We start from the raw sequence: 18,377 nt of genomic DNA on the forward strand, positions 1-18,377 counted from the left end.
GATCCTAGCAAACAACATAATTTTTCTGTGTCACACTTTTGTTATCTGTGAAATGGGGATAATCACAGTTCCATTTATCTATACCTAGATTTCTACCTAAATATATAGTATATGTATTTATGCATATATTTTCCCCCTTGCCAGGACTCTGGCATTTTCATGATCCTTATGATTTACAGTTTTGTCAGTGCAACCATTTGGATCTATATGCACCAGTCTATTTCTTTAGACCAGGAAAGCCTTATGATATCTTTGGTCACTTATTCTGATTTCTGTTTGGGCATACTTATTATTTGTTTGTTGGCCCTCTGTTCTTCGTTTCTCTAATTGTTTTAATATTTGTTCCCCCACCCCCTCAATTTATGTTTGTTTCCTGTATTAGGAAACAATTTGACTTCTGAAGTATCAGTTCTTTCCTGTCCTGCCTCTAATCTCTAGTTCCTTTGAGTCTCTCATTATCTAAGCCATTGCTCCTTTCCTCCTTATTTATTTTTTCTATTTAATTCACCCCATTTCTTGAATTTCTAACATGGCCTGTTCTTTCTTTATGACTGTATCTTCCTCTTTCACTGAGACCATATTTTCTTGGTTCTGTTGAGAATACCAAATAGTTTTCTGAAATTTTCATCTGAATTCTCTAGAGTTCATTTTCAGAGATAGGCTGTTCCTTTTAACATCTTTCATGTTCCCTTTTCTTTGTTTGACAGTATTTTTTCATAGGCCTCGTGTAGGTTTTCTAATCATATACATCATTGAAAAAAGCAAGAACTATCTAGACTAAATAAACAAACTAGGTGATAAACTGAGCTTGGTCCTAGTATAGTGGTTGAATCCTCTTTTTATATTTATAGTTGTACAGCAGGTCACTGAGCAATTTCTAATGTTTTCACCTTGCATGGCTCTACTTATGGTAGCTGAATCTCTTTTCTGTCCCTTCTGTGTGGTTTTCTCGTACTCTGATAAATTTTGTAGAATATATGATTCTGAGTGATTTTAGTCAACAAACTCAAGTATGCACAAGATTTTTATGTCTTAAAATGTTAAAAATTCTTAATTTTTAAGATGTTTTGTATCTTTATATTTATATTTTTTATATTTTTATATCTTTTTTGTATCTTTATATCTTAAAGCCTTCATTCTGCTAGTGTGGAAGAAATTATCTCAGTAAATTTGGGAATTTTTCTTCTTTCCCTGGGATTGTATGTAAATTTGGGGGTGCCCATATAGTACCATGTGGTAGAGAGGGACGTTTGTTTCTCAGTCATCTATCCTCTGAGACTTTTCATCATTTCAATTGGTATTCAGTTATTTGTCCACACAGATAGTTGGTGAGCTGCTCCTCATACCAGTCCTCAGGGCCTATTCAGGTATGCTGGTTCTCTGTGCTTTATCCCACCATGCTCAGTTGCACAACGTGTTGGAACAAGGGAAATTATGAAGTTGTTTAAGGTCTTACCTGTCTATATATATTTCACAGGCATTTCTTCTCAGGTTTTGTCATCTTCCTAGAGTTATACTGAAGAAAAAAAGAAGCACAGCCCCACTCTACTCTTAGTTTGCCCTAACTCTCTGGGATTTCTGTGTTCCCCAACCCTGAAGCTTAGCTTGATGAGGGTAGAGGGCTACAGAACGCTTTCTTTTTTTTTTTTTTTTACATCTTTATTGGAGTATAATTGCTTTACAATGGTGTGTTAGTTTCTGCTTTATAACAAAGTGAATCAGTTATACATATACATATGTTCCCATATCTCTTTCCTCTTGCATCTCCCTCCCTCCCACCCTCCCTATCCCACCCCTCTAGGTGGTCACAAAGCACCCAGCTGATCTCCCTGTGCTATGCGGCTCCTTCCCACTGGCTATCTATTTTACGTTTGGTAGTGTATATATGTCCATGCCACTCTCTGGCTTTGTCACAGCTTACCCTTCCCCCTCCCCATATCCTCAAGTCCATTCTCTAGTAGGTCTGTGTCTTTATTCCTGTCTTACCCCTAGGTTCTTCATGACATTTTTTTTTCTTAGATCCCGTATATATGTGTTAGCATATGGTATTTGTGAACCCTTTCTTAAGTACCTGCCAGAATCTAATAAGCTCTCTCAGCTTCCCCTTTTAAAGGCTTCTTCCTTACAAACTGGTAAATATTTCTTAGGTCTAGAGGATGGAAGCTTTGTTCTGACTTATATATTTTGAAAATCTATTACTTGTTTATATCTTGAATCTTTCCCCTAATCCCAACACTGGGCTTTTGAAACTCATAGACATTTTCTTTGCTTTTGGTTGAATCATTTCTTATTTAAGATGATGAATGCGGCAAGATCTAGTTGGCCAAATTAGGGCAAAGTAAGTGTGTGTGTGTGTGTGTGTGTGTGTGTGTGTATGTGTATGAGAGAGAGAGAGAGAGAGAGAAAGAGAGGAGGGAGAGGAGAGAGAGAGGGAAGGGAGGAGGTGGGGGTGGGGAGTTTAGATAGATAGATAGATAGATACCAGGAAAACCAGGGAGTTTAGATAGATAGATAGATAGATACCAGGAAAACCAAAAAGGTAGGCTTATACTGTTACAGTATTATGTCAGTATATTAGAACACTCTGCTACCAAAGTCCCTTCTCTATGCCACCTGTAGCAACTTGCTCCTGACAACTGTAAAGTACATCTATACCAATTTATTTTCTTTTTTGTAGTTTTATTTATTTGCTTTTCAGTACTTGCCTATTGGAAGAATGACTGGAGGGTATTTTGGAAGTACTGGTGGTAGTGGTAATGGGAAGATTGGAGGTGTTGGCAATAGAATGCAGTTCTTTGGTGCAGATAATTTCTGTGGAATAGAGAAGGTTTGTTGCTAAATGTGTTTGTTAGTGAATATGAGACAGTGAATAGATGGAGTGAGAAGGATGAACCATCTTTCTGTTGAAATGCTGATGTGTTCTGTCTCTACTTCTCTAAATTTTCCAGCCCTTTAATATTCAAATAAAAGTGGTTTGGCTCCTGTTCCATGGGCTGTGATAAGTCTAGAGCTCTCTCCAGTATTTTTGAGGCATTTAGGATACTTGTATTCTTCTAAAGTCAGTTCATTTGGCTCTTCATTGACATTTGAGTCTATCGTAGCTGTCGTTCTCTTGTTTTGCAGCTTGTTACTGAGAGTATAGGACCAATACCCTCCCTTTAGTCTAATGTGGTTTCTGTGTTGCTTGGCCTTACCTGGGAGAATGATGATGGGACAGCTGCATTTCTTTTCCTGCCTCGTGCCTTAATTCTCTACAACACCACCTATCAACTCTAAGTTTTACTGACTTTACTCGAGGCTTGAATATATAGTTAGAGGGAATCATTGCTCAGGTTAAAAAAAAAACCAAAAAAGAAAACCCTAAAAAATATTATAGAGGATTTACAGGAGATTTGTTCTTGGGGCTACACCTATTCTTAACTTGTTCCTCTGGTCTTGAGATTTATCTTCTTTCCTGCCTCTTCAGAGATAGAGCAGAAACAAGAGTGAGCTTTGCCTTTCACATGTACTTCAAGAATCTTAAATATACAAAGGAAAAATACTTCATAGATTAGTGGTTAAATCCCTACTTATTGTAAAGTCTAAAACTGTAAATATATTTTACAAAGTTGGAATAAATTAATGAATAGTAGTAATTCTATAAAAGGAAATTAGAGATAATTGAACAGCACCTAGCTTTTGAGGTTGATGTCATGAAGTATGACCATACCTTACTATGAAGCTGCTTTTGATACTACTTTAAAAGACTCAAAAGATATACCAGTGCCCTTTACTAACACAGATTTTTAAATATTTTAATGTTTACCGGAGACATTTGAGTATTATCTTATTGGAATTGTAATTGTTTTAAAATTTACTTTTGAAAATTTTATATTTATAATAGATGAATATGAGCGGGAAGAAACTAGGCAAGTTTATATGGACCTAAATAGTAACATTGAGGTAAGTGGTATTGAAAATTTGAATATTTTAAACAGAGGCATTTCTAAGCAAATTAGAGTGATAGCTACAAAGATATGAACAATTGTTCTTGCTAAAGGGATTATTATTTATCTTTTGATATATGATTATATCCAATAAAATTCCCAGGGTTCTATATATACTATGAGTATTAATGTTCTGTTTTTAAATATTTTTTGAATTTACATGTTAGTGACACCATTTAACTTAATTTATTAGGTATTAACTCTGTGTCAGAGACTAGCACATTGTGACACTTAACCATTAATTTGAAAAACATACCAGTATTATCAGTCTGTCTGTTGCCTGTTTACCTTTTTTACCCCATCCCTATCATTTTCCACTTTGCTTCTCTTCTATAGTTGTTCCTTTTTTGTTTCTCAAACTTGCTAAGCTCTTTCTGATCTTGCTTCTTTGAATTTGTTCCTTCTATCTAGAACTTCTGTATCCAAGATCTTATGCAAACTCATAAGCTTCATTCTGCTTTTTTTATTATCCCCTTTACTACTTTACCTAAAATGTCTTTCTGTTCAATTATCCTCTATCTCCTCAACTTGTCTAACTTTTCTGAAGAGCACTTAAAACTACATGATATTTATTTGATATACACGTGTGTGTGTATGTGTGTGTGTGTATATATATTCTTTCTTACACTGAAATATAAGTTAGTTCCAATAGGGTAAGGACTTTGTCTTATATCCTAAGTGCTTAAAACAGTGCCTGGCACATAATTGACACTCAGTAACTATTTATTAAATGAATAAATGAATTCATCCAATTTTACAAATCAGGATTTGTTGAATGTGAATGAACTCATGCTGCCAGGTAATGGAAGTATAATTTGAACTCTTATGGGGAGAGACCTCACAGAGGTTACACTTTAGTGAAGACAGAAATACATAAGCAAAAATCAATAGAAAATTACAGATTTTGATATGGGCTATTAAGTAAATGACTAGAGTACCAACAATTGTTTTTTTGCTGTTCGGTGATATATAACCTGTCTTCAGTGCCTTCAAATACCTGGGAAGCTACCTTAATAGGCACTCTTAATATTTTAGTAAATTATTTAATTGTTAAAAGTTATAGAATTTTCATTATTCAAAGTTGTATAGTTTTAAGTATAATGATCAGATGATACAAATTTATTATTTTCATTGTTTGAGGAAAGCTATTTAAAAAGTCTAAGTATGATTCTTAAAAGTTAAATGTATTTCAGAAAATGATAATAGCTTTTGAGGAACTTCGTGTGCAAGCTGAGAATTCCAGACTGGAAATCCATTTTAAGGGTAGGAATCCTTATTTTTTATATTACTCTTTTGCTGTTTATTAGATTCTGCTAATGTTTTCATACCTTCAGCTTGATGCCTAAACTATTAAAAAATTTCTGTATTGTATATGGTTTTATAAGCCCCTCAAAATCTTGTGGAATGTGGCAGGAAATTGGTATATGTTAAAAATACCCTTTTGGCTTCAAAAGCTACATTTTCCCTGAAATCAAATTATGGTTTGTATAATGGTGTGATTTGGTGATTTGAAGTGTGATTTGGTCTTATTTTTACATTTCTTGGTCAAGTTGCATGTTAAAATAATAATGTACATACACATTTAAAATCTGTTATTTCAGACTAGTGTGTTATAAAGAAAAAACTTTTATATATCTGGTATTATAAGAATGATAGGATTTTTAAAAGTTATTGTAACTTTGATATTATTTAAATTCTTTATTTTACTAAACAGAAAGTTAGCAGCAAGAAAATAGCAGTTTTAACTTGTTAGAAACCTTTGGGGTTTAATATCTAGATAAATAAGGAAGTGAAATAAAATATCAGAAACTTAAAATTTTGTTTGTTATACAATTATGTGAAGATATTAAAGTGTATTTGTTTTATTTTTAAAGTAAAGGAAGATTATGAAAAAATCCAACATCTTGATGAACAATACAAGAAGGAAGTAAATAACAAGGAAAAGCAGGTGCTTTTTAAAAATCAACTTTCTGTATTCTTTATACTTGCTAATTCATGAGATACTTAAAATTTCAAGAGAAATTTGTACTTGCTGCCTGCTTGATAAATTTCTGAGAGAATTTTAATATTATACATATTTAAATATATTTTCCATTTGCCTTAATTTCCATTGACTCAAATTTATACATACTAAATGCTAGTCCTTTTTTAAAATCAGTGAATCTTCTACAATATTTATATTAGTGGGTTTTAGGACATTGCTGTAAAAATATATTATTTTGTGAGAAGTTTTGTTCAGACAGAAACCTCATAAAATATAAAGATGATGATGATTGACCACTCGACCCACATTTTGCAGTTTATTTTGAAATACACTATTTATGACACCAATCAAGGGGAACTAAAACATTCTTTTGCTTCTTTCTATTAATGACACACAGTGCGAGACTTGAAAATGATGAGTCTGTGTTCTTTTGCAGTCACAAGAATGTTGATTTCAGATGATTATTATGCCAACTTTAACAGTTTCAAGCCTTCTGAATCCAGAATGGAAAATGAAATATAGAAAAGAATCCTCATCTCTCTACTTCCCCCTATTTTTCCTGAGTTTTTATCTGACTTGCCACAGATACCTTGTAATTATAGATAATAAGGATATCTACTTGAACAATAATGGCAAATGTTAATTGAAAGTACAGAGAAGATTCTTAGAGTTTCTTTAAGTTCTGGTTAAATGATAGAATTCTGATTTATGTGTTATACATTGATCTTTTGAAAGAGTTAACAATTTTTTCTGTATTTTAACTGTATTTTTTAAACCAGATTTCTGAAAGAAGAAGGTCTTCTTAAAATTTAAAATTGTGTTTATTATTACAGAACACAAAAATAGAATAAAGTGCTAAGAAGCTTGTTGGAATCCTGGGTACATGAGCAGAGCTTACAGATTTGGGGGGTTCCCTGTAAAATTATGCTGTGGCCAGCTAGTGTTTTTGTTGGGGACTCCTAAATGTCATTATTTGTAAGGCTTTTTTTTCTGGAGTTCTCCAAATTCCTGCCTGGGAATGTAAACTTTGCTGATGGCATTTTGGGGCTGGGTTGGCAGGGTAGGAAGGACAAGCTGAGTCTCATCATTCCATATGCTGACTTCTCAATTATATCCTTTGTCTCCACCCCTTCCTGTGCCTGGAATACCCAGGTTTAGAGATTCTTTTTTTCAGTTTGATCATACCAGTGTCTCTTATGAAGATGGAGTAGGTTAGTTCACTGACTACATTGGCTTTCAGGGAGTAGAGTCCAGGGAAGGAGGGTTAAGAGGGCCTAGGGAGGTCTTACTACTCTGCAGACTTCCAGTCTCCTTATACTTAGTCTCCTGTTTCATACCTACCTTTCGCAGTGTCTGTTGCTTCTAATTCTTGAAACATTCTGTTTCTTTGGGATTGAATTATCTTCTCATTTGTAATCTTCCCTGTGTAGACTCTTAGTTTTTTTTTTTTAAATTTATTTTTATTTATTTATTTATTTGGCTGCGTTGGGTCTTCGTTGCTGCGCACGGGCTTTCTCTAGTTGTGGTGAGTGGGGGCAACTCTTTGTTGCAGTGCACAGGCCTCTCATTGTGATGGCTTCTCTTGTTTTGGAGCATGGGCTGTAGGTGCGCGGGCTTCAGTAGTTGTGCCACATGGGCTCAGTAGTTGTGGCTCATAGGTTCTAGAGCGCAGGCTCTGTAGCTGTGGCACATGGGCTTAGTTGCTCTGCGGCATGTGGGATCTTCCCGGACCAGGGCTTGAACCTTTGTCCCCTGCATTGGCAGGCAGATTCTTAACCACTGCGCCACCAGAGAAGCCCCTAGACTCTTAGTTTTGACCTTGCTTTTCTATACTAAATCCTTTTCTGTTCATTCTAACTGCTTTCCTTTTTTACATGTTGTGGTTTGGATTATAGAAGTCTCGTGGTTTCATGGAAGATGAAGTCCACCTTTGTTGTTTTCCTGGTTACTTTTTGGGTGATTTGATGATGAAAATAGGGCATAGAGGTCTTTCTGCCATGTTGAATCTGCAAGTCTTCAATCTATCTTTATGAGTTTATCTTTCACCTTTTCTTTACATGCACTCTGTATTCTAGCCATCTGAATATTTTCAGTTCTCTGAATAGAAGCATGATCTCTTGATCCTTTGTGTTCTCATACAAGTCTAGAATGTTCATTTCCCCTGCAGCCTGATTAATTTGTACTTGTCTATCAAGACTCAGTTCAGTTCTCTGAGAAGGATTAATTTTTGATTACCTCCCCCAGGACTGATTTAGGTGTTCCTTTCTTGATTCCTATAACATTTTTGTCTTATTACTAATAATATTCAAGTATAGTTGTTTGTATCCTGGTCTAGGCTGTGAGTTTCTTGAAGGTGAGTTCCATCATCTCTGTATATTCAGTGCGTATTATGGTTTCTGGAACAGATTAGGTGCTCAATAATATTTATGGAATAAATGAACGAGTAGATTTCAATATATAATCTTCTAAGTGATAACTTAAAACGCATACTGTAATATTGGGTATATTGCATTAGTTTGTTCATTCCTTCATCCAATAAATGTTTATCGTACAGGCACATAACTAAATGCCAGGCACAGACAGCTGAAAAGCATATAAGCAAGTACATAAAATAATCACAGATAATGATAAATGCTAAGGTGTCATATTTAATTTTTCATATCTATAATGTAGTATTTAAATATTTCATTTTAGGTATCACTGCTATTGATCCAAAGTACTGAGAAAGAAAAGAAAATGAAAGAGTTAACATTTCTGCTAGAGGAGTCCAGAGATAAAGTTAATCAATTAGAGGAAAAAACAAGTAAGAATTTATATAAGAAAATATAAGAATGTCTTATGTATTCCTCTTGTTATGTTTTAAATTTAGCTTTCATTACAATTTTTTTGTAATGCTTTCTAATGCTGTAATTTTCCACCTAGGTTGGAACAGTTGGAGGAGGGAATAATAGTCACTTAAGAAGATTTTTCAAAGTATATGTGCTCCTCTTATCCCTTTTAATACTGTCACCTTCTTCAGAGTTTCAATAAGGTGCTCCATGAAAACAAGGATCTTTGTCTTTTTTTGTTCATTGATGCATTCCAAGTGCCTGGCATATATTAGGCACTCAAACATGTTATAAATAAATGAATACTCTGGGAGCACTATGGAGGGAATTATTAATTATTCTTGGAGCAAGACATTTAGAAAAAATTGTTAGTTAAACTAAACCTTAGATGATTAAAAGTTCACTGGACAATGAATTGGAGGAGGGAGTGTAGGCAGAAGAAATGGCTTGTGCAAGTCATGGAAGTGTGAAAATTAGGGTATATTTGAAACACTGATTGGTGTGTCTGTATCTTAAAGAACTCAGGTAAATGAGACTGGAAAAAAAAATGTTTGGATCAGATTATGAAGGATCTTTAGTGTCATGTAATGTTTAGACTATATTATTATTGAGTATTTTTCAAACTTGTTCAACTAGTAAGGCACTTGAAAGGCATACACTTTGTGAAATACTATGTCCCTTTCAGAACATCATAGAGGTCTTGTGACATTTTTCACCTTTCTCTTAAAAATGTGGCAAATAATTATCTAGTTCCTGCTAACCTATGCCTGCTCATTTCACCTTACTGTCACTACTATATCCTATACTCCAGATATACTGAAATTGTTTAACTTCCTTACCTTTTATGTTCTTCCTATCTCACCATCATGCTTTTGGCTACTTACTCTGTCCACAATGAACCTCCTACCTCCTCTCCAAATCTACTGGCTAAATTCTAGTGAACTCCTTATTGTTAAGAGTGGCTTAAGCATTACTTGTGTGTCTCCTGTGACCATGAGTGTCTTGAGGGCAGGTACTGTGTCTCACTAAATATCTTTGTCACTCTAGTGCCCAGCATATTGCTATGTATATATAATAGGAGTTTAATACGTGTTAGGATGAATGAATGTTTAATCTTATATAAACTGGAAACAACTTACTGGTAATAAATAACTAATACAATGTGATTCTGCAGACTCATAACCACTGAAATATATTCATTTAAGTTACTTTTCATTGTTTCCCATATGTATGTATCTTCCATTTGTTTTTCTTTTTGTTTCAACTTAGAGATCTTCTATTGACCTGTTACCTAACCCTGCCTTTTGTGGTGTCTAATTTGGTTTTAAACTCATTTACTGAATTCTTAACTTTAATCATATTTTTTCCTTCTAAATTTCCATTCAATTATTTTTCTTAAGATTCCAATTCTCTGGTTAATGCTCCTCTTTTAAAAATGACATTTCATCCTTTTTGAATATATTAATCATTGATATTTTATAGCTATTTTCTTTTTATTTCAATATCTGGCTTACCTGTTGGTCTGTTTCTTTTTAAAAAATGTGATAAAATACATATAACATAAAACTTACCATCTTAATCATTTTTAAGTGTACAGCTCAGTGGTGTAGATACATTCACATTGTTATGTAGTCATCACTAGTATTTATCTCCAGAACTCTTGCAACTCTTTTCATGTTGCAAAACTGAAACTCTGTACCCATTAACCAGTAACTCCCCTTCCTTCCTCCCCTCAGCCCATTCTACTTTCTATTCCTTTACAGTCTTACTTTTTAGTGATTTGTCCTTATCTTTTGATGTGCCCAGTAATTTTTTGATTGAATTCCATACATTGTTATAAGAAAAGTTAGAGGCTCGAGATATTGTCTTCTGTTTGCTAGGGAGAAATTGGGAGTGTGGTGGGCTAATTACTATAATGCAATTAGAGGCTGAGCTGAATGAAGGGAAATAGTCAAGTTTATGAGGTTTTTGAGTCTTCAGTTTTGTTTCTTCAGCTCTTTGAGACCCAATAAAACTATGCTCTTTTTTTTATCCCCTGGCAGTGGCCCTCTGCTGGGACCAAGGCAGCATTTAGACCTCTTGCTCATACCCAGAATCAGCAGATGTCAGCTGCACTTTGTCAGTTCAGTTATCAGGAGTTCTTTCTTAGGAATCTTAGCCTCTTTTGTCCTTTCTGTTTTGGTTTGTTTCGTGTTTTCTAGTTATTTTCAGCATGAGAGTTGTTCTGTTACAGACTACTTCATTCTGCCTGGAACTATCCATTTAAATGAATTATGATCAGCTAATTTTTATTTTTAATATTTTCTTGCTATTACCTAATTTTTGTCTCTTGCCAATACTTGTTGCCTGCAAAGAGTATCAGTGATCAGAGATTTAAGAAATAAATTTAAGGGGAGAAAATTTTGATTATTTTCTTTCTGTGTATTAAGAGTACTATACTTTGAAATAGGATGCTGTTTGGAGAGGGTTTGGGTTTTTTCATGAGGCCACATATCAGTCATCCTTGGTTAAAACCCATTACCTTTTTTCATTCTCTTATCAACGTTGGCTTTTCTCCCTGTCTTAACCTCCTATTGTTCCTCTACTTTCCAAACTTTGTCTTTGAAACCCTTGCTCTTCTTATGTAGCATATAAAATTTTTTTCCCTCAAAACCTATTAATGAAGGTTTTCTTTACCTTCTGGCTTTAACAAATTTGAGGTCTCTACTTCCTCTGCTAATCTTTTGAATGGAAGCTGCACATTGTCCTACATTCCATGTATAATGCAGTTGGAAGGCAGTTGGAAACTTTCTTTTGGATGTATATTACCTCTTTCAAACAATTACTCATTCTTTCATCTGTTCAACTTTTATTAACCTCCTTTCTATTCTGTGTCAGGCACAAAGCTAATTATGGGGAATGCAATTATTTATTATTGCATCCCTGCTTTCTGGAAGAGAATTACTGTCAAAGAGTTTTATAATGGATATTGACTTATCAAATGTGCTTTTTTTTGGCATATATTGAGATTGTCATATGTTTTTTTCCCTTTAATTTATTAGTGATTATTTTCTAATGTTAAACCTAATTTTCTAATATTAACTTTTTATCCCTGGTTATGAATCTACTTTTATTATTATTTTTGTGTTATTTTATTCAATTTTACATATTGTTTGATTAATGTTATTTTTAGGACTTTTTTGGCATTTTTGCTGGAAAATATTTTTGCTGATTGGGCGATTTACATTTTTCTATCTTTCAGATCATTTATGCATTCTTCTATATCACTTAGTCACTTGTTAATTCCCTGTAGTGTGTTTTTCATTTAATTATTGTATTATTCAGTTCTTACTGTTTCTTTTTTATATTTTCTTGTTTCTTGTTAAAATTCTCACTGTGTTCATCTGTTCTTTTCTCTAATTCAGGTAGCATTCTTATTACTAATGGTTTAAACTCTTTATTTGGTAAATTATTTATTAGTTTCATCAGTTGTTTTTAGGGTTTTTCTCCTGTTCTGTTGATTGAAAGAAATTCATCTGTCTTCTCATTTTGCTTAACTTTCTCTGTTTTGATGAAATTAGGTGAAAAAGTTACCCATTGAGGTCCTGAAGGGGTATTCTTGTATGGGAGAGTCTGAGTGTGCCCATTGGCTGTGGTGGGAGAGTGGGATCTGATGTGAGTCGTGTTTTTTCCCAGCATGTGCTGGCAGCTATCACCTTGGTAAGAGGTTGGGCTGGAGATGGAGGGACTAGAGCCAGAGCCAGTTGTGAGCTGGTGTTTCTTTTCTAAGTGGCCAACACCACCCTATTGGGGGCAGGGTCAGGTCTCACGTTGCTCAAGGAGAAAACCTAAGGGTTTGGTCTGATCTGTCTTTGTTCCTTCTAAGTGTGTGCTCTTCCCTCCCAGCACTGGCACCCTTACCCCATGCAGAGCAGTGCTGGAGCAAGAGGGGCCAGTGCAAGTGCTCGGCGTGGGTCTGGGTATGGTCTGTGGCATCCCTGGTCACAGTCAGAGTCTGGACTGCTTAAGTGCTGCATCTGTAAGCACCATTAATAGCTGTCCCTGCCCCATTCAGATGGGACTAAAATGCCTTTGCAACCCTCACCCTAGTTTGGAGTTGGACTGCAGAGTAGGCAGGGCTGGTGTGGGTGCTCTGTGTGGGTCTGGGTGCGGGCTGTGGTGGTGTCAGCTGTAGTCAGAGCCTGGGACCACTTCTGATGTACTGTTGCTTTAAGTGCTGATAATGGATGCCCCTCCCTATTCAGATGCTGTTTTGTGTTTGGGCTGGCATGGTCCCTCACAATTGAGCACTCGGGTCAGCCACAGCAGCCCTTTACGTAGTGTGGAGTTGCGGGCAAAGCAAGCAAAGCCTGAGCAGGCACTTGGCTCAGGCTGGGTAGCACACTGTGGAAGTTGTGGGAAATGGGACAGAGTACAGTGCAGATTCAGTTTGCTTTCTCTGCCTTGTTTCAGGAGTAAGCAAGTGTTACAGTTCTTCACAAGTTGAGTTTAGGTTTCTTACAGCCCCCTTGTTAGTCTCACTGGTTTTCTAACCAGCTTAGGGGACTTGTCTTCCCACTTTTGGACCTGAGAGCTGAGGTGCCCAATACGTGGTTTGAACTGCTCTCTCCCCAAGGAGGATTCCCCTCCTCTTCCGTGTCTCTTCACAGGGGCACAGGTCCCGATCTGATTGCTTCTCTTTCCTTTCTACTGGATTCCATGTGGATCTTTCTTACAGCCTTGGATGTACAAGAGTTTTTCTGACATTCTTCAGTTAGTTTTCAGTGAGAATTGTTCCACGTATAAATGTATTTTTGATGTGTTCCTCGTGGGGAGGTGAGTTTTGTGTCCTCCTACTCTGCCATCTTGATTTTGATCCCTCCTCTTAATTCTCAGATCTTTTGTTTGGATCATATTCTTTCTACCTTGAAGAGTAATACTTAGAATATGCTTTAGTGAGCATATTCTTGTGATGATTTTGTCTGAACGTTTGTTTATCCATTCTCATCTGGAAAGGATTTTTTTGTTTGATATGTATTTCTAGTTGGCACACTATATGTTAAAACTATATGTTTGAGAACACTGAAGGTAGCATCTTGCTTTCTTTTGGCTTCCTTTGTGTCATTTTTCAACCTAACTGTTGAACCTTTGAATATAAGTTATCTTCTCCCTCTATTGTGGCTTTTTAGATTTTCTTTGCCTTTGATATTTTAGCATTTTCAGTATGATATGTTAAGATATATGCTTAATCTTATTTTACAGCTTCTTGAATCTGTAAATTAATGTCCTTTATTATTGCTTTCCTTCAAACATTATATTTGCTCTATTCTCTGTTTCCTCTCATTCTGGAACTTTGAATAAAAATCATGTTAATTTTCTCTATCTTCTGTGACTCTTAATTTCTTTTCCATCTTTTCACAGTTTTGCTTTTCTGTGCCTTATTCTTGACGATTTCTTTTCACCTATCTTGTCATTCACTAATTCTCTCTTCATTTGTTTCTCACCCACTATGAACTCTTCCAATTTTATTTTCAGTTATTAAGATGTTTAAGATGTTATTCTTACTTATTTTTCAAATCTGCTATTCTACTTTATGTAATTTTCTGTTTCTTATTATTTTCAAGGTTTTTATTCTTTAAATATACTAAGAATAGCTATTTTATAGTTTCTTTCTGATAATTCTTTATCTTAAATGTTTGTGGGCCTCATACTGTCTTTTGTTTCTGATATATTTTAGTCCAGATTTTGTTTTATTTATTTAGCCTTGTTTTATTGGGTGCCTTGTTGTCTTTGACTACATGTTTATTATTTTTCTTGAAAAAATTTGTAAGTATTGTAAGCCTTGCCTAGTATGTAAGTAATTTAACTTCCTCTTTGGAAGATTCCTATTTACTTTTACCATGTGCATGGTGGCTCTACCCACCTTAAGTCCGTTTCATGGCTTGGGATTAACTGGACCACTCAGGTGATGTGAACCTGTGCTGTAGATTTGCTTGAGGGTTTGTTTACTTTTGCTCCCTCCACATATAATGATTGTTCTAGCTTATTGTACAAAGGTTTAATTCTTGGGCTTCTTACCTTATATAGTCTTTGGATTTTCATATTTCTTTTTCTCATTTCATCATAATTTCAAATCAAAAGTCCAGCTTTGCCAGGACCTGCAAATTCCCCTGAGGCAAAAGCAGGTTTTGTACTTATCTTACTTCTCTAAGTTTCTATTTTCCCTTCACTTTGTGCCTGGTAATTTCTTATTATTTCGTTGGGAGTTTAGTGATTTTAATGTTCTTAATATTTGATCCTGAATTTTTATTCCTTTTTAGAGGAATGTTTGTTTGAATGACATACCTCACTATTACCCCAGTGAAATTGTCAGTTTCAATTTTATATGTCATTTCTAGATAGTTTTAGGACATCTTCCTTATTTCTTTTATTTTTTATTTTATTTATTTATTATTTATTTATTTATTTTTGCGGTTCGCGGGCCTCTCACTGTTGTGGCCTCTCCCGTTGTGGAGCACAGGCTCCAGACGTGCAGGCTCAGTGGCCATGGCTCACAGGCCCAGCCGCTCCATGCATGTGGGATCTTCCCGGACTGGGGCACAAACCCGTGTCCCCTGCATCGGCAGGCGAACTCTCAACCACTGCGCCACCAGGGAAGTCCCCTTATTTGTTTTAGTATTTTTGTGTTTTTAAAATTTTTGTCTGCACCGCACGGCATGTGGGATCTTAGTTCCCCGACCAGGGGTCAAACCTGTGCCCCCTGCATTGGAAGCATGGAGTCTTAACCACTGGACTGACAGGGAAGTTCCTTCTTTTAGTTTTTAAAAATGATATAATACTTATTTTTTAAATTCTACAGCCAGTAATTCTAACATCTAAAATCTTACAGTCAGGTCAAAGTCTGTCTTTTGTTCCTTCTACTGACTTTGCTCGTAGTGCTTTGTTTACTCTTGTGATTTTTGATTGTGAGGTCATGTAATTTCAGCTGTGGAAATTCTTTAAGACCTGAACTGGAAGTATATTTTTACAGAGGAAATTTACATTTGCAGCTTCTGGAATCCTGGGGGAACTTAGGGGAACTTCAAACTAAGTTTTGGCTTGGAGCTTTTTAGGATATTCAAGCAGCATATATTCTGTTCCCACACATGCCTAAGTACTAGTTCGTGATTATGGTTTCTCAGAGGAGACACTTATTGACAGACCATTATAAATAGTATGATAATAGACAATCTTTAGTTATCATTGCCCCCTCTCCAGATCTACTTTTCCTATTTCTTTCTGAGAGTTGGAGCACTAGCCCCTTCATTTCTACACAGATTTTGAGATTGGAATTAAAAAAAAATATAAACCTGGAACATTATTCTGTTGTTTAACATCCTTCATTGTTTTTCATGACTTAGGAAGCGTACACCTCTGAGCAAGTTATATGAATCCTGTTATGATTTTGTCATTATTTTTCCAATCATATCTGCTGTGATTTCTCCCTCGTACTTTAAGTTTCATGCTATTGAAATATATTTCCTTTAGATTTCAGAATGTGTCATCCTGTCTCTTCCATTTTTGCCTTTGTATATGCTCTTTCACATCTCTTGTGATTTTCTCCCAACTCCCATTACTCTTGTTAATTGTTACTGGCTTTCAAATGTTTCAACCCAGCTGTCATTTTCTGGAACTTTCCCTCTCTATGTCTGTCTCCCCTTACCTCTAACCGTTACTGGTCCTATTAAGCTTTGGTGTCCCCTCTATGTATTGATATATTCCCAGAATTTCTAGTGACTACCCATCAGCACTTATCTTTGATTATTTGTCTGCCTGCCCAGTTGTACTGTAAATACCTTGAATTTTAAGGTCCAGTTTCGGTATACACTATACCATCATTACCATCATCATAATAGTATTTAACATTTGTTGACTATATGCTAGAAAACACTGTGGTTAAATGTTTTAAGTTGCATTATCGTGTGTAATCCTAACAGGAACTCTTCAAGATATGAATAACTATCATTTTACGTGTGGGAAAAGTAGAGAGAGATTGGTTAAGTATCATGCCCAAGTGTAGGTAGCTAGTAAAAGGAAATAGAATAATTTGAACCCAGAGAAGGGTATGAACAGTTTTCCCTTAGTGTTTTTTATGAGGTTGAAAAGTGACTGCATATGTGTAAAGCATATAAACTAGCACCTGGCACTTAGGATTTAGTAAATATTTAGCTATCAAGTGGAGTCAGTAGCTTTTTTTCATAATATTTGAATAAGTAAATGCAATTATTTAGAAAAATATAAAAATCAAGATAGGGAATAATGAATATCATGAATAATTTCACCATTAGGAGACAAATTACTTTTGAGATTTTTATGTGTATTCTTTCCTTTCACATGTACTATTTATATAAATACTGTTTTTAAGTTGCCCTTTTTATTCTATGATTTTTATGAATATTAAAATTAGTAATAAATAAATAAACATCTATATCATCATTTACAGTGGCTGGCTACATGATATACCATTGTATCACCATAATTTAATGTCTCCTTTTGGATATTTAGGTTGTTTCTAATGCTTAGCTAGTATTAAAAAATGTAGCACAAAATGTCCCTATATATTCACCTTTGAGTCCTTGGGCAATAACAATCTTGAAAGGTCAGTAAAAGGTGATGATATCAGTGCATCTGTATATGCATAATTCTCTCTCATTTTGGAGTATGTAATAGAGGAAAAAGTAATTGTTACAAATAACTTGTTTTCTTGATATGTATTTTTTATTAAGTATTACCTATCTGCAACTTTCTTTTTTAGAATTACAGAATGAAAGCTTAAAAGAATCAAATGAGAAGAAGGATCATTTGACATCAGAACTAGAAGATATTAAAATGTCTTTGCAAATAAGTGTGGTATGATTTAAAAACTGATTAGTGTGTGATAATTCTCACACCATCAGTCAACAAATATTTACTGAATGCTAATACTATGTACAAGGACCTGAAGCTTCAAACAGAGAAGATACAATCTCTGTCTACAAATGCTTATAGTTTAGAGACATTTGATAAAAACACATCAAAAGTATAACAAATACAAGACTATGCTAGGTACCAACATGATTCAGGCAAAAATTCTACAATATTTCTAAGAATTGAAAGAACATTATGGGCTGGATTGGTTAGGAAGACTCCATGGAGGGATTGGGAGTATAGGTGGGCTTTGGAGGAATGGTGAATTGAAATAAGAGTAGTGGGTGTGGCACTCCAGATTGGCCAGGGTGGAGTAGAGGAGGGGTGAAAGAAAAGGAGAGAGGGAGGGAGAGGCAGTGAATTACAGAAAGCAGATGAATTCAGCCTTTTTTCTTAAGGCCCTTGGTTCATAGGGGTTTTTTTTGTACTTTATTTCATTTAGAGTACTCAAAAGGCTTTAGAGGAAGATTTACAAATAGCAACAAAAAAAATATATCAGCTCACTGGAGAAAAAGAAGCGCAAATGGAAGAACTTAATGAAGCTAAAGCTGCCCATTCATTTGTGGTTACTGAACTTAAAACTACTACCTGCAACTTGAAAGAATTATTGACAACAGAACAGCAAAGGTAAAAATACTTCTTATTTAGCTGAAT

General features: G+C 35.1%; 1 protein-coding gene across 2 annotated transcripts in view; it reads left to right on the top strand.

The window, feature by feature from the left end:
* The window catches only part of SYCP1 (synaptonemal complex protein 1), a 148,755-nt gene that overhangs the window by 17,217 nt on the left and 113,161 nt on the right, over window positions 1-18,377 (top strand). For both annotated transcript variants that reach the window (XM_065879621.1, XM_065879627.1), the window contains exons 8-13: window positions 3,884-3,942; window positions 5,180-5,249; window positions 5,861-5,934; window positions 8,665-8,773; window positions 17,572-17,666; window positions 18,166-18,350. In XM_065879621.1, coding sequence (XP_065735693.1) covers window positions 3,884-3,942; window positions 5,180-5,249; window positions 5,861-5,934; window positions 8,665-8,773; window positions 17,572-17,666; window positions 18,166-18,350 — 592 coding nt within the window. The remainder of the gene's footprint in view (window positions 1-3,883; window positions 3,943-5,179; window positions 5,250-5,860; window positions 5,935-8,664; window positions 8,774-17,571; window positions 17,667-18,165; window positions 18,351-18,377) is intronic.

This window comes from Phocoena phocoena, chromosome 1 (genome assembly GCF_963924675.1).
Source record: "Phocoena phocoena chromosome 1, mPhoPho1.1, whole genome shotgun sequence".
Lineage (NCBI taxonomy): Eukaryota > Metazoa > Chordata > Mammalia > Artiodactyla > Phocoenidae > Phocoena > Phocoena phocoena.